The following is a 17,156-nucleotide window of genomic DNA, read 5'->3' as shown; positions in this document are numbered from 1 at the left end:
CATACATTCACAACATTCGTAATTTTACAAACACATTATATCAAAGCAATCACAACTTTACACTAATTTTACAAACACATTACATCAAAATCACAACTTTACACACTCATTTTTTTTTACAAACACAATCTATCACAACAATCACAACTTTACAAACACATTCCATCAAAGCAATTACAACTTTACAAACGCTTTCGCAATCACAAATTTACAAATACATTCCACCATAACGATAACTATTACAAAAACACTCAATCGCAACTATCACAATTTTACATATGTACTTCATTCAAACTTTACAAGCAAGCACACCTCACCTTAATCATGATCACTGTTATAATCACATTTTGTTATACAAGTCATAACTTTTTACAACAGAATAATCACAACATTTGGTGTACATCGCAGTTAAAATCAAAATTAACATTAATTTATGTGTAATAAGTATTTTGTATTTAATGTAAATGTGTATTGTTTTCTTTACAGGCTGCAGCCATTTTCAATTCTGCATTTGGGAGCTTTCTGGTAAGTGTGATAATACAGAGAGAGAGAAAATAAGAACAAAAAACAAATAATGAAAGAACGCATAAATAAAAGCAGAATGTGAAACTGTGATTTGTCTGCAGGGGATTGTGGTCACTCCGCTTCTGCTGCTGGTGTTTGTGAGTAAACTCCTCTTTATGTGTGTTGTGTTCGGTGTGGATGTGCTGAACAATGAAGCATGTTGTACACGTGTGATATTCGGTTTTTATGTTTGAGTTGTTCAGTGTGTTTAATTTTTAAATGTCTTTAGATATAACAAAATAACATCCATTCAAGCAGAGAAGGGGGAGCAAAAGACATATCAATAATTGAACAATCTGAGAGAGAAAAACAGGGTTTATATGGCCATTCCTTTATATAATCCAATATTTTGGAAGAAAAACATGACATGCACGAATGTTAGGTTTAGCCTTAATAATTCGTGCTGTTGTACATTCGCATGTCACTGTTCTGAGGAGGTTATGAATCCAATATGTTTTTGCGCACATGTGCGGAGTAAACCAGTTCTGTATTATTGTTTTCTGTAAAACCAGCAAACATCGTTCTCATTTGTAATGAACTTCTAGAGGAGTCAGAATCATCATTGAAAGACATAAACCTGGATTAGACATGTAATCAATCTGAAGTAATGAGGACAAAACTACATTTATCCATAGGCTGACAACAACACTCCCAAAACATGTGAAGAAAAGTACCTGACGATACAGTGTTAGAGTTATAGGACAGGAGTTGTTTCTGAAATATTGTGTTTTTAACTGTGTGTGTGTGTGTGTGTGTGTAGCTGGGCTCCTCGTCTTCTGTCCCGTTCACCTCCATCTTCTCGCAGCTCTTCATGACGGTGGTCGTCCCGCTCATAGTTGGACAGGTGAGTGTGTGTGTGTGTGTGTTGTTTTAGTAAATATGCTTTATCTTTATCTAATTTCACATGTGAAAATGGCAAATAGCATCTGTAAGGGAAAGGATTAGAAACATTAATCTGAGTTTCTGTCTTGAATAATTTAACAGCAGCAGTTATTAATAGAAAGCCGCCAATCACAGTTTATTCGCTATAGTTTAGAAAATGGTGATAAAATATGACAAGAACTTATTAAATCAGTTGATATTTCACTGGTTTTGTCCGTCCTCTCACACATGAATTATGTTGAATATCTGTTAAATTTAACTACACAATTAGATAATACCAGTTTAGCTCAAACAATTAGCAAGCGATGCTTCATGTTGTTCATTCTGTGGTGCAAAAAAGGTGCATTAGCAATTAAAGAAAAAACACTTCAGCAAAACATGATCGGGTTAAAGTGTCCGAATCATTTTAAGTCCCGATTTTTATAAATATTTCTGGTAGTCACTGTAAAAAGAATTTTTGGGTATAATGTAAAAGCTTACTTTAATTTCCTCTCCTCACTTGCATAAATAAACTACAGTGTCCTGCACACACTAGTAAAAAAATATCAAAAATTATATCTGATAAGGCTGGGTATCGATTCATAGGTTTCAATTTGATTCGATTTCCTGATTCGACCCAATGATTATAGATTTAATATTTAATACAAATCCTGTATTTATAAAAAAGAACAGTGAACATAAGTTTACATAAGTAGTTAATTAATAAAAAGAAATGAAGAGGCACAAACCTGTATATTGAACTCTTTTTATTGTAGGTACATTAAAACACTATATTTCAAATGCACACGATGAATAGACAGGATGTTGATGCAAGATGAAACATTGATGCTGAAAATATGACGAGTCCGAACAGTCTCATCATCATGCCTTGATCAAACAGGATCAGGTTATTTTATGTTTAAGATAAAACACGCATGTACTGACTAAGTCCTAAACGAAGTCTAGTACTGGTTTCTAATACAGCGGATTAATTTTAGACGTGTGCTCGTGTGTCCTCACTTGTATCAAACATAGACTTCCTTAATGTTACTATTCTCTAGCAAGTTTATTTTCCTTTGCATATATCATACAGCGGCAATATATTTACTCAAAATACATGTAACCAAAACACCAAACTGCTTTGTTCACCTGTAGGAAAGACACTAGGCACAGTCAAAAACTGTTTGTTTCGAAAAAACCACCACACTGTGTCTAGAGTTTCACACCGGACGCGAATAGCGCGTCAGGCGCGAGTGATTTCAATGTTAAGTCAATGCAAAGACGCGTTATTACGCGCGTAAAAAATTCCTGCGGCGCGAATGAGGCGTGGAGCGCGGCGCGGTAGACGCGAATACGCCTCATTCGCGCGAATGGCGCGAATTGAGCTTCTGGCGCGTTACGCGCGAATGGTGCATTTTCACGCGTTTGACGCGAATTCGCGTCTGCCGCCCGAGTTGAAAAATCTGAACTTTGGCGTCAATTCGCGCCGCGTTAACCAATCAGGAGCCTAGCTGCCTGCTGTCACTCAGGAGGCAAAGTGACGTAAACTCCCGCTCGGAATCTTTCATTCCAAAATCACTGACAGCTATGGAGGAAAAATGAATTCTTGCTGTAAGCAGTCACCCAGAATTGTACGATTCCACTTCACATTTTTACAGAGACAGGTACAAAAAGGACCTTTATTTTATTTTATTCCAGATCTAAATCTAGATTATATGAAACATTATTATTGTAATGTAAATACAACCAACATATAGTGACATTAGTGTCTGGACAGTGTTGAATAAGGAAAAAACACAGGACAGGTTAATTACTTTTGGAGGCTGGCTCCATTTATCATCAAAACGCTCCGATCAGTGCTTTAAGTGGCTCAAAAGAGGTGCCGGTACTCTATTATTATTATTATTATTATTATTATTTTTTATTTTTTTTTGCTGACTCCCCTCCTCCCCTGGGATAACAACAACTATATTGAAGGGGTTTTATATACAGCAGTCAACAGACGACCTTATAAAAAATAATTTAATTGTGGATTTGCTTGAGCTAGAAAGAGCTACTGAACATAAATAAAATGTGCAAAAGGGTATTTAAAACATTTTGAACAAAATGAACAAAAAATAAATTATAAAACATAATAACATAATAACCATTGAACAGTAGAACATAAACATGAGTCTTGCTATGGTTCATTCATTTCTTTACCTGTTCACACACCCTCTCCGGACCACGTTGAGTTGACACCATGATTGACACATGGACACTTATAATCGGATTTACTCGATCGGACTAAAAAACCCTCATGCAAACACCATAATCGATCCGATTGAGCTCGATCCGAATGACATTTCGATCGGATTGAAAGGGGTGGTTTATCCCTTATGTAATCCGATCGAGAGAACATGTAAACACTTGATTGAAAACCGAAACTGAAAGGACTGCACATGTGCAATGACGTTAAATAAACGTAATGAGTGTAACGCGCGGAACAAGCTGTTTTTCCTTTTGAATAAAGTGTCATATTAATAAGTTTCCCGTCATTCTAAAATTCTCATTTTACTCGCGCTTATGTGAAATGAAGCAGAACGTCCCACCGGTCCTTGTTGTGGATTCTCATGCACAGGGAGGGGCATTTTTACTTCGTGATCAGCACGGCAAAACGGTTAATATGCTCTAAATTATGACCAGAGACGAATTAATATTACGTCTGCTGTTTAAAACAAATAAAGAACCAATAGAGGAGAATATTTATGCGCGAACAGCGGGAAACTCTGTATATTCGTGCAGTTTGTGCATGTCAAAAAATCAGATCCGATTTGAAACTTGTGACATATAAACGCGCACATCAACCCGATTACTTTATTTATCATTCATGTAAACACCTTGTTCGGATTCATCAATCGTATTGATTTCATTCCGATTGTGTCCATGTAAACGTAGCAACTGACAGCGGCAAAAGAGACGCATGCTCTTTTCACTTGTAAAACTCAAGGGTCTATGGTGCTCTCGGTGGGACGAATTAGGAAGCGTGCATTGTGAAGGGCGCTCTGAAAAGCGACAGCGCAGCCAAATGATTAAAACAGATGTGCAAATGAGCGTACCGCTACGCTAAAAGCACGTTCTGGGCGCACGGAGAGGTGGCGGTACGCTCAAGAGCTATATTTGGAAGTGGCGGTACTGAGTACCGGCGCGTACCGGCCCACTTAAAGCACTGGCTCCGATGCTAACCCTAACCCATGACCTGCCCAGCTGGCTCCAAATCAGCTGAGTTACAAGCACATAATACAAGCACAAAATTAAATAAAATAATACCGAATGAAAATGGCTCATACAACACATAAAATATCACAGCATTAGCTGTAACATGGAGGCTGCAAGCATATGAACAGTGTAGGAAAACTAATACTGGCTTTTGGGTGATAGATAAATAATAAATATGGAAAAAAATCGATTCATGGATTTTGAATCGACCACATTTTAAAAAACGATTAACCGAAAAATAGATTTTTTTGCTCAGCGCTAATATCTGTTGTCTGAATAATTGTTGACTGTAGGTGTGCAGGAGGTTCCTGAGAGAGTGTCTGGACCGCCGGAAGCCTCCGTTCGGGACGGTGAGCAGTGTCGTTCTGCTCATGATCATCTACACAACCTTCTGCGACACTTTCTCCAACCCCAACATCGAGCTGGACCACCTGAGCCTGCTCCTCGTCGTCTTCATCAGTGAGTGTGTTTAACATCCAAAGATGCGACTTTAACTTATGGGAAAATTGGAATATTGCACAAAAACTTGCTTTTCCATCCCATGTGTTCAAGAGAACAAAATCATCATTTGTTCTTTTTTTTTCCTGTTTTTTCAGTATTTTCCATTCAGTTGAGCTTCATGGCCCTGATATTTTTCCTGTCTACAAGGTAAGAAACGCACTCAGTTTTTTGTCGTAGTGTTATTGGTTTAATATTGAGCCAAACAATTCTGCATTTTTAGATTAAGGCCTAGTCCACACAGACACGGGTATTTTTATAACTGGAGTTTTTCCTCCTGCGCTTTAAAAAAAAAAAACATCCACACATGCTCGGTTTAAAAAAAATCTCTGTCTACATGAAAACGCAAAAACACACTATCAAGAGCAGTCAGTGGCGCCCAATCTGACGTCAAACACCGCGGATAACGGCGCACACTCTCGTCGCAAGGCAAAACCCCTCGATTTTACCGACTACACGACAACACTTCACCCGGCGTTTCTGAATATCCACACCCTGGCAGGGGTTTTCAAAAATGCTGGGTTTCAGCGTTTCCGTGTGGACGAATGGCCGAACCACGTAAAAAAAAGTCACGGTTATAAAAATACCCGTATCCGTGTGGACAGAGCCTTAGACATAACCCTGTGATAAACCCATAGTGTGTTTATATGTATCTTATTTTGTGTATTTGTAGGAAATCCTCAGGTTTCTCTGCAGCGGATTCAGTCGCCATCATGTTTTGTGCGACTCATAAATCCCTCACTTTAGGTAAAACACAAGCTTCTGTCTGGATAAGGCAAATATTAATCATTACTGACCTTCTGTAATGGAAATCACTGGATTAATGTGTGTGTGTGTGTAGGTATCCCCATGCTGAAGATCGTGTTCGAGGGTTATGAGCATCTGTCTCTGATATCAGTGCCTCTGTTGATCTATCATCCCGCTCAGATCCTGCTGGGAAGCATCCTTCTGCCCTCCATTAAAACATGGATGAGCGGTAGACAGAAGGTAACAAGCGCGCACACACACACACACACACACACACACACACACACACACACACACACACACACACACACACACACATATAAACACTAATAAAGGTAATTGTAAGCAGGGTGGCCGCGGGTCCTTAAAAAGTCTTAAATAAAGTTTTCCTAATAAAAGGCCTTAAAAAGTATTATCGATTGTGGATAATAAATGCATTACTGACGGTAAGGTTGCGCTGTTGACGCTCACGCAGATCTCGAGGAGAAATCTACACAAATGAGCGCAACACACACACACACTCATTTAACAACATACTGCCAATAATAAATCTAAATGTGGAGTTTTATGTTTAACATATGTTAAGCAAACTCAATTATTTTTCCTGAATACCATCACGATTGAAAATGTGACATTGATTTCCTACAACAGTTCAATAAACAGTTAAAATTAAGTCACTTACATTTTAGATGCAATATTGGCTGTTTTTGTTCTGTTTCAGCAGCGAAAATAGTTCCAACCAAAAATTACAGCAGAACCACAGCGCATCTCACAGGAACACTCAACCTGTTTTCATTTCTGAATGATTCAGCATTTTGAACGAATCGGTTGAGTCGAAGATTCAATGACCCATTCATAAACATCTGTCTCATTCTTGAATGAATCAGCCGTTTGAAAGAATCGTTTGATTGAATGAATCAATGACCACCACCTACTGGCGGTTTAGTGTTATGTTTAAAACATAGGTTTAAAAGTAGTATCATTCTTGTTTCTTATTTGTATATTTAAATCGATTTCATACCATTATTTTATGCAATTGTAATTTTTCAGTGTAAATTATTTAATTTGATCAGCCCTAGCTAGGTTAACAGCCCTATAGTGTCTTATTATTCTAAATAATTTAATTTATTGATCAAATTTAGGAATTTAAAATTTAAATTAAAATATGCTGATTTAAATATCAAAGCTGATTGAACACTGATGAGAATATTGCTTCAGAATAAATTAACACACAAAAAAAAAAATCCAGACAAAGCAACTTTTTTACTCGGACAAGTGAATTGTCAAAAGGACAAGCACATGAAAAGGCTTAATGTCGAGCCCTGCATGTATTTCTGCAGCGCTGTTGAGACTCGGGCTGCCTGTCTCTGTGAGAGATTTTAAAGTGAGAAATCAAAACTAATGTGCATAACAGCACACAAAAAAACTCAAAGAAGAAACATACTGAGGTAAAAATTAAAAATGTTGATTTTTTTTATTTTTATCGTATGATATAGTTAAGTAACATGACAGGGGCTATTTTGCTGAATATTCTTACGATTGCAAATGTTACATTGATTTTAGTTCAATAAACAAGTAGTTAATATTAAATTACTTCAATTGCTTAGGTTAAACATTAAATATTACATATACGTATGTAATATAATGTGAATTTCCATCACAGGTTTGGTCTTAAATTTCATTCAAAGTAGCATTAAAAAGGTCTTAAAAAGTCTTAAATTTAACTTGTTTATATCCTTAGACACCCTGTGTAAGACAGTTTTACTTTCTGAGAGATTTAAAACTGCTCTCCGTAACTTTTTGTATATTTATAGATGTCTTATGAAGTACATCATGAATCCATTTTCCAAACCGTGTTTTTGTCTTATCCTGAATCACTATGGTACACCTATAATAAGTGTTTATATTGGGGCTATTTTACACTGGTTCGGGTCGCACCGCTGCGGTTTAACACAGTTCCTGCATAACTCGTCATAGACATAAACAGAGAGAAGTAGCTCCGGCTACAATGTTCTTCCACAACACGCATGCATGTCTGTTTATTAACCGCTAGAGCGCCAAAAGTTACGGACTACAGCTTTAAAGTTTGAATTATAAAATTATTAAAAAGCTAATTATTTTTTCTGCTTTTATGTACTATACCTGAACCTCAACCCTAAACTATTTTTTAAAAATTTATTTATATACATATTAGTGCTGCACGATTAATCATATCGCAATCGCGATGTCAAGCCTATGCGATTATATGACGCAAAATGCTGGGATTTTATATGAAATAAACAAATTAGGGCTGTTAACGCAATTAACGCATCATCTGTTATTTGTCTCATCCTTTGACTAGTGTTACATAATCCAGCTTTTATTCATGCAAATGCTTTTAAACCGTTCATGCGCGATAAGTCAAAAGAGAGCGCGCTGTGAATGTCCTGACTGTGACTCACAGAAAGACACGCGCCGGTATCGTGCGCATGCACAGACCGCGCGCCAGAATACAGTTCTCTTTCGCGCTTGAACCAACAATAACACACAATATCAAATAACACATGCAATTATGCCAAAATTTAGTTTTGTCGAGAATCTTCATAACATAAGAGCAGTCTTATAATGGACGTAAAGAGCAAAAGGGCCTTAAAGGGCCAGCAGCCAATAAAGCTTCATTTTTATCCAGACATCAATGGCTTATTGATCATTATAGGTGTTATCAATCATTTAGTTGTTGCTAGTTTGAGATGAGAAATACACCTTTCAGCATTATCACTAATCTGTGTATGCGTTTTGCTTTAGAACCAAGAAAATTGACTCGTGAAACCATTTGTTTATTATATCGCAATCGCATATTGCAATCGCATTATTGACCTCAATAATTGCAACATGACATTTTCCTCAAATCGTGCAGCCCTAATACATATAGGAATTTAATTTTTCTTATTTTTAATTTTTTTTAAAGAGCCATTTTTTGTGGATTTTTTTATTTATTCTATACTAATTTAAATTTATGCTCACAGTTCCGATGTGCATATCAGATATACTTTTATAACTTCTTCTGTATCTGTTTCATAAGATGTTGAAATTGCAGATATTATTACAATTAATTTGGGTCTGTTTTAACCTCTTGGTTTTCTTCCTTCACAGACTCTCTCACCCATATGAACTACACTGTCGACTGGAAGCTGTGAAACACTTGGCTGAGCCAAACCAAACCAAACCAGACCAGACCAGAAACAACGAGACCAAACCAGACAGAGACGCCGATAACAGGAGTTTTACTCGTCGGGCGTTCAGTATACGTGAGATCAAGTGCCTTAACTCGACCTGCGGGACCTCAGACGCCAGGGACCGAAAACCATTCCATGAGCTTTTTTAAACGGATACCTGAATGTATATTTCTATTTTTATATGAAGTGTGAAATCTTTTCTTACTCCAACAGCACTCAGACTTTGTCAGATGGGTTTGTTTTTGTTATTTCGACTTGCAGGGGATATTTGTGTGGCTTCATTGGGCTTATTTTTGCAGCAGTAAAGCTGTTAATGCCCTGTTAACTTTCTTACATGCACTTGATGACGAGAGTATTACTGAACCGTTGGTAGTTGGTTCTGGTGCAGTAAACGCTAAGATCAGCTGTTCAACTGTGCCATGTTCTGTTACTGAAGACAATAAACAGTCATTAACTCTGTCTAAATGAGGATCTAATCATGCGTTTTGTGGTACATCATGCAAAAAATGACAACAACATGAACTTTGATCCCAAAGACACCATACACTCTTCAAAAAAAATCTGTATTTGTTCAACCTATTAAAACATTTCTTTATTCAAATCAAATACAGTTCATTATCTAACATTTTGCAGTCTAATGGGTGAGAACATTAAAACTAAATAATTCAACAGTGATTTACCTTTTCAAAAGGCGCTATTGTGTTTAAACTTTTCTACTGTATCTTAGTTTATTTATGCTTAATGTAGCTTTTAAACTAGTATTCAAACTGAAATGCATCATTTATGGTTATGAAACAACATTTTATCTTCACTAAAGGCAAAAGCACTTTCTGCTTTTTTGTCTTGCAGTCATTAAGGAAGTTTAATACAGTAGCTGTGTTTGGAAAGGATTACTTAATAGTTTTTTTTTTTTTAGTAGTATACAATTGTAAGTTTTTATGCTGTTTTTAAGAAACTGAAACTTTTATTCAGCAAGGCTGTATTGATCAAAAGTGACAGGAAAGACAGTAAAAGCAGCAAATTAGCATATTTGAGTGATTTCTAAAGGATCATGTGACACTAAAGACTGGAGTAATGATGCTGAAAGTTTTGATCACAGGAATAAATTAGTTTAAAATTTATTACAATAGAAAACAGTTATTAGGGGCCAAGCACCAATTGTAATAGTTAGTGTTCTTCTTCTGCTTTTGAGTCTATGGCCGCCCATAGAACCACTTATGGGAACAGTCTGAACTTCAACCATAGCAAATTTGGAGTCTCTGACTCAATCAAAACTGTCCAAAGTTTCACTTTTATGTTAATAACTTTTGAACTGTAAGGAAACAAAGTAGTTTTGCACTGATTCCTTGGCTTAAGAGGATTCTAATGCATGACGTCTAATGCATGAAATATATTACGCCATTTTGAATTTTCGAATTCCTCCTTTTTTCACTCCGATTTTCACAGAAATTGAACCAGATCATCTTCTAACGTATGGCAATATCTCTAACATATTTAACCTTTTCTGACCAAAATTGGTGTGTGTTATGACAACCATGACTTGAAGGTAGGCACAGTTTCAGCACAGTGCCACCTAGTGGTCAGGAGATATTAAAAATTAACCTTTTTGCTTATAACTTCTGAGCAGTTTGGCCATAACGAGTCTCTTTAGATTCAGTTCAGCATGCCGAGTCGAATGATACCCAATTGTCACATATCAGCGTTTTTGGGTGTTGACCATTTTGAATTTTGACGTAAAATGCTATATTTTACCAAGGCTTTGACATATCATTACGAAACTCAGTATGTGTCCTCAGCACCATGCCCTGACAGTACTCAAAAAGTAGAGACAGAACCACCTTGTGGTCAGAAGTTAATGAAATTTCAAAAATGCGAATGACTTTTGAATAAATTAGCCTGTTTTAATGAAACTGGACTTGGGTCATGCCAAAAACATAGATACCAATTTCGCCATTTTGATTTTCTTTAAAAATGTTTTTCAAACTCCTCCTAGACCATTGGTCCATTTTTCACCAAAATGATATTGTATCTTTTTCAGACCATCCTGGCAAAAACGTATGGATTTCGTGTCGATAGACAAAACCGTTTTCGTATCCCGCATCAACAAATTTGATGGCATGATGCCAAAATGACTCTGAAGCTGTATCTCTGCAATGCTTTGACATTTTAACCCCAAACTTTGCATGTGTAATTGTCACCTCACTCTGACCACACCACATCAATTTGGTCACAGCTCCACCAGTTGGTTGAAAGTAATAAAACATTAAATCATATTACTAGTCATTGCATTTGTTGTTTTTTCAGCCATTTTGCCTAAAATCATCTTTATATGTCTTTAAAGGCACACTTTGTAATTTTTCGCCACTAGAGGTTCTTCCGGTCATGCGTATGTGGGGTAACGCAGCGCTGTTTTATCATATACGATACATTTGAGTGTGTTGATAGTTGTTATAATGCTACTCTGTGCGTTCGCTCGGCGGTTACTATATGAGACACTTGTTGCACGCTGCAGAGAGCTAGATCGATATTAGGCATGGTAAATATGGTACTCGCGGAAAATCAAGAAAACGAGATTTAAACAAAAAGACTAACTGTGTTGAGCTGTATAACAATGATTAGTTTTCTGTTGATGAATGTATCCAAACAGTTGCTCACCCTTCTAATAAAACACATGATATATTCATTGGTAAGCGACGTACGGTCGGTGTCCTGGTTAAAATTGCTTATTTCTCTGGATTTAAACATTTTTAGAAACATTTAGGATAATGTAAGTAGACAAGTGAACAAAATATATTACATTGTTCTAGTGGTTTTTGGATATTTTGATCCAAAAATCTCTCTTTAATTGCTCATCGTGCCTTCGTGCTTGGGCCCATTATTGTGGCGTGCAGCTATATTTTTAAATTGTAATAAAATTTCGCAATATTACCGTTTTTATTTTAGTTTCTTTCGATCAAAGAAGTGCAACCTTGATGGGTATAAGAGACAGTGTTTAGTAACCTATGCCTGTTCAGTTTGCTGACGGTGTTATGAGGTTGTACTCGGCCTGGAGCACCAGGAAGCTGTTTTGACGTATTTTGCGCACCTGCACCAGGTCTCCACACTCCTGAACGTGGATGATGCCTCGGTCTTCATGGTTACAGTCGTTGAGCGACACAGCGGTTCGCTGGCGGCAGTGTTTTCTCTGAAGGTACCGGAGACCCACGGCCACGGCCATTCCCAGCGCGGCCGACAGGCCCAGGAGAAGACCCAGTTCGGTTGTGCTCTTCCCGGGAACGTGCTCCGGGGTCACGTTCCCTCTCTCCGGGACTCCAGACGGGACTTTAACGTGTTTGGGGGGTTTGAGAACATCTCTAAACAGATTTGAAGGGTCTTTCTTACGCTGGGTATGAGAAATGGCGCCCTCTGTTGGCTCCCAGGATGGGAAAAAATCGGAGAGGGATCGACGGAGAGCTTCGGGATGAAGGGATGCCGTGAAGATCTGTGTGTTGTGAGTGTGTACTGAAGGCGTATATGTGTGTGTTTGTTGCATGGATGCATGTGTATCTGTGGTGTGGGTCTGTGATAGTAGATTCGGGACAGTGTGTGTTTGTTGCATGGATGCATGTGTATCTGCGCTGTGGGTCTGTGATAGTAGATTCGGGACAGTGTGTGTTTGTTGCATGGATGCATGTGTATCTGCGCTGTGGGTCTGTGATAGTATATTCGGGACAGTGTGTGTTGGTTGCATGGATGCATGTGTATCTGCGCTGTGGGTCTGTGATAGTAGATTCGGGACAGTGTGTGTTTGTTGCATGGATGCATGTGTATCTGCGCTGTGGGTCTGTGATAGTATATTCGGGACAGTGTGTGTTTGTTGCATGGATGCATGTGTATCTGCGCTGTGGGTCTGTGATAGTAGATTCGGGACAGTGTGTGTTTGTTGCATGGATGCATGTGTATCTGCGCTGTGGGTCTGTGATGGTAGATTCGTGACAGTGGGTGTTTGTTGCATGGATGCATGTGTATCTGTGCTGTGGGTCTGTGATGGTAGATTCGTGACAGTGGGTGTTTGTTGCATGGGTGCATGTGTATCTGTGCTGTGGGTCTGTGATGGTAGATTCGGGACAGTGTGTGTTTGTTGCATGGATGCATGTGTATCTGCGCTGTCGGTCTGTGATGGTAGATTCGTGACAGTGGGTGTTTGTTGCATGGGTGCATGTGTATCTGTGCTGTGGGTCTGTGATGGTAGATTCGGGACAGTGTGTGTTTGTTGCATGGATGCATGTGTATCTGCGCTGTCGGTCTGTGATGGTAGATTCGTGACAGTGGGTGTTTGTTGCATGGGTGCATGTGTATCTGCGCTGTCGGTCTGTGATAGTAGATTCGGGACAGTGTGTGTTTGTTGCATGGATGCATGTGTATCTGTGCTGTGGGTCTGTGATGGTAGATTCGTGACAGTGGGTGTTTGTTGCATGGGTGCATGTGTATCTGTGCTGTGGGTCTGTGATGGTAGATTCGTGACAGTGGGTGTTTGTTGCATGGATGCATGTGTATCTGTGCTGTGGGTCTGTGATGGTAGATTCGGGACAGTGTGTGTTTGTTGCATGGGTGCATGTGTATCTGTGCTGTGGGTCTGTGATGGTAGATTCGTGACAGTGGGTGTTTGTTGCATGGGTGCATGTGTATCTGTGCTGTGGGTCTGTGATGGTAGATTCGGGACAGTGTGTGTTTGTTGCATGGATGCATGTGTATCTGTGCTGTGGGTCTGTGATGGTAGATTCGGGACAGTGTGTGTTTGTTGCATGGGTGCATGTGTATCTGTGCTGTGGGTCTGTGATGGTAGATTCGGGACAGTGTGTGTTTGTTGCATGGATGCATGTGTATCTGCGCTGTCGGTCTGTGATAGTAGATTCGGGACAGTGTGTGTTTGTTGCATGGATGCATGTGTATCTGCGCTGTGGGTCTGTGATGGTAGATTCGTGACAGTGGGTGTTTGTTGCATGGATGCATGTGTATCTGTGCTGTGGGTCTGTGATGGTAGATTCGGGACAGTGTGTGTTTGTTGCATGGATGCATGTGTATCTGCGCTGTGGGTCTGTGATAGTAGATTCGGGACAGTGTGTGTTTGTTGCATGGATGCATGTGTATCTGCGCTGTGGGTCTGTGATAGTAGATTCGGGACAGTGTGTGTTTGTTGCATGGATGCATTTGTATCTGCGCTGTCGGTCTGTGATAGTAGATTCGGGACAGTGTGTGTTTGTTGCATGGATGCATTTGTATCTGTGCTGTGGGTCTCTGATAGTAGATTCGGGACAGTGTGTGTTTGTTGCATGGATGCATGTGTATCTGCGCTGTCGGTCTGTGATAGTAGATTCGGGACAGTGTGTGTTTTTTGCATGGATGCATGTGTATCTGCGCTGTCGGTCTGTGATAGTAGATTCGGGACAGTGTGTGTTTTTTGCATGGATGCATGTGTATCTGCGCTGTCGGTCTGTGATAGTAGATTCGGGACAGTGTGTGTTTGTTGCATGGATGCATTTGTATCTGTGCTGTGGGTCTCTGATAGTAGATTCGGGACAGTGTGTGTTTGTTGCATGGATGCATGTGTATCTGTGGTGTGGGTCTGTAACAGTCTGTTAGTGTGTGTAGATGTGTGTTTATATGAGGACAGAGATGTTTGAGTGTCGTTTAGTGCTTGTGTGTTTGTGTGTGTGCTATATGTTGAGAGTGTGTTGGTTGATGTAGTTGTGTATTTGGACAGGGATGTGTTTTTGCCTGTTTGTTCCAGAATTGAGGCTGCACAAAAAAAGAAACACACAAAAACATTAAAGGTATAGCGGAGGATTTTCTTTTTCCGGGTGGGTAGCCTATACTATTGGTCCACCCAAGTGTCAATCATTCTGGTGATATGTTTACGTAAGGCCGTTGTACGTGCTCGTCCCTATGTAGTTTTAGCTTTTTGCGCATGCGCACTTTCAGGTGTATTATGTGTGATGAGTTACGGTTTCAGCCATTCCTTTGAAAATGGCTGAGGGTCGAAAGAGAAAAAATTTATACGAAGTGTATTATAAGAAGAGAAAGGCCGCAGAATATAGAAACAAGACCAGAGTGATTTTGGGTGAATATTTCACACGCTGGCGTGCGCTAAAAGCACAGGTTGGGCTTCCCACTGATGCTGCACTCGCGTAGATTCTACTAGACGGGTAAAGTTTGTCATGCTATTTGGAGAAATCCATTTAAAATCACTGCTAGTAAAAGTTAAAGTAAGCTATGATTAGCGAAGCTAGCACTGGCACAAGTCATGCACCGCGTAGACACGGTAAACATCTCAATTTGTCTAAAGTAGCCTTATGACCAAATGGTAAATGGTATCACGCTGAAATATTCTAAAACCTTGTGTGTTCATTTTCGATAATTACAATGTGTTCACCATAGTATTTATTACACAAATGCAACAAGCTACTTCTCCATTGCATATCATGTCTTGAGTCCTCGGTCACTCAATCGATCAGTATAATAAGTAAATAAAACACGGAAGGGCATTTGACATTTTGTCTTGCATGAATGTTTTTGAGTTAGTTTATAATTTAATAGGCGTTACCTCTCGGGAGCAAATAGAGTTTTGCGCATGTGCATTTTTAAAAAAATTGGAGAGGGCGGGTCTTCTCTAAAATTCGGAAAGATCCTCCGCTATACCTTTAAATATAAACTGCATTTTATCATTAAACTGATGTTTTTCTTCATTGAAAAAAGTAAGGTGTTCTGTGTGGTTGCAGCTTATTTCTTACTAGCCACCCTAAAGTCCACTAATTATTCATAAGGATGTGTGTGTGTGCATATATTGTGTGTTTGTTCATAATCACCTGTTGGTTGTCTTGTTACACTGTCAGTGATCTGCGAACTACGTGTCCCATCATGCACCACGGCTGATCTGATTCGCGACCAGGACACAAAATAGGACTGAACCAGTGTGATGCTACAGAGAGAGATTGAAAAGAGAATTAAATTCACATGTGTGTGTTGTGCAGATGAAGACATGACGTGTGTTCCTTGCTAAGACATTTAAATTAATGCAATAGCATTTATGCATTTACATACACTTTAATCCAGAGATACATACATGTCGTTCTGCTTATGCTAGTTGAACTACAGACTCAGAGGTGGACAGTAACAAAGTACATTTACTTGAGTACTGTACTTAAGGACACTTTTTGAGTATCTGTACTTTACTTGAGTATATTTTTTTCTGGAAACTTTTTACTTTAATTTCACTACATTTGAAAGACAGATATCGTACTCTTTACTCCACTACATTTCTGTCAACGTCCTTGAGTAAAAGTAGAAACGTCAGTCAGGGGATGATTTTTTTTCCATTTCTAAAAGGTGATTGTTTTTTTTGCAGGTGACAGACAGTCTATCAGTAATCACTCTTGTATGGTCACGTGTCGTGAAGTTCAGCGATTTCCCATCATTTTCTTTGAACACTGATCAACTGGTGGCAAAATGTACGAAGACAGATCCTCGCCGCAGTGCTGGCATCCATGGCAGTCTTTCTGGTCTTTTTTTCCTGTTGTGCAGATATACAGCTATGGTTGTGTATGGTTGTGTAGATGGGATTTAAAGCAGGATGGGTTTTTATAGACCACTTGATTCAAATGCGCATCATGAATGGATACATATAGATCTGCACTTCTATTGTTCGGGTGGTATGAGTGTTAAAAAAAGAGAAGATATTATGGGTGTCTTTTTTTGTCAATTCAGTTGTTTGATTTCTATAGGTTTTATAACATTCTAAAAGCTCTTAATTCCACAGATAATACTGACTGGTTTATTCACTAGGTTGCTTGTTACGATTCTGTACAGGTGATCCTGTAAATAGCCTATACAACAATAATAAAACAATGCATTGACATTTACTTTTTACTTTTGATACTTAAAGGATAATTCCGGTATTTAGCACTTTGAATCTTTTTTCTAGTTGTTTTGGATGAACTAGAGTGGTGGACACAGAAATTTTAAAAACGAGTAGGC

General features: G+C 38.8%; 1 protein-coding gene across 1 annotated transcript in view; it reads left to right on the top strand.

Annotated features, from left to right (window-relative positions):
• The window catches only part of slc10a7 (solute carrier family 10 member 7), a 15,525-nt gene extending 5,917 nt beyond the window's left edge, over window positions 1-9,608 (top strand). Inside the window, exons 5-12 of the mRNA XM_077218020.1 lie at window positions 487-525; window positions 627-662; window positions 1,325-1,408; window positions 4,977-5,142; window positions 5,280-5,331; window positions 5,855-5,928; window positions 6,023-6,168; window positions 9,061-9,608. Of these exons, the coding sequence (XP_077074135.1) occupies window positions 487-525; window positions 627-662; window positions 1,325-1,408; window positions 4,977-5,142; window positions 5,280-5,331; window positions 5,855-5,928; window positions 6,023-6,168; window positions 9,061-9,078 (615 nt within the window). The 3' untranslated portion in view covers window positions 9,079-9,608. The remainder of the gene's footprint in view (window positions 1-486; window positions 526-626; window positions 663-1,324; window positions 1,409-4,976; window positions 5,143-5,279; window positions 5,332-5,854; window positions 5,929-6,022; window positions 6,169-9,060) is intronic.
• The last annotated feature ends 7,548 nt before the right edge of the window (window positions 9,609-17,156 follow it).

The sequence above is a fragment of the Siphateles boraxobius genome, unplaced genomic scaffold (genome assembly GCF_051911475.1).
Source record: "Siphateles boraxobius isolate OS27281-9 unplaced genomic scaffold, OSU_SipBor_1 77, whole genome shotgun sequence".
Lineage (NCBI taxonomy): Eukaryota > Metazoa > Chordata > Actinopteri > Cypriniformes > Leuciscidae > Siphateles > Siphateles boraxobius.
Note: the sequence above shows the minus strand (reverse complement) of the source record. Positions and strands in the feature narration are given on the sequence as shown.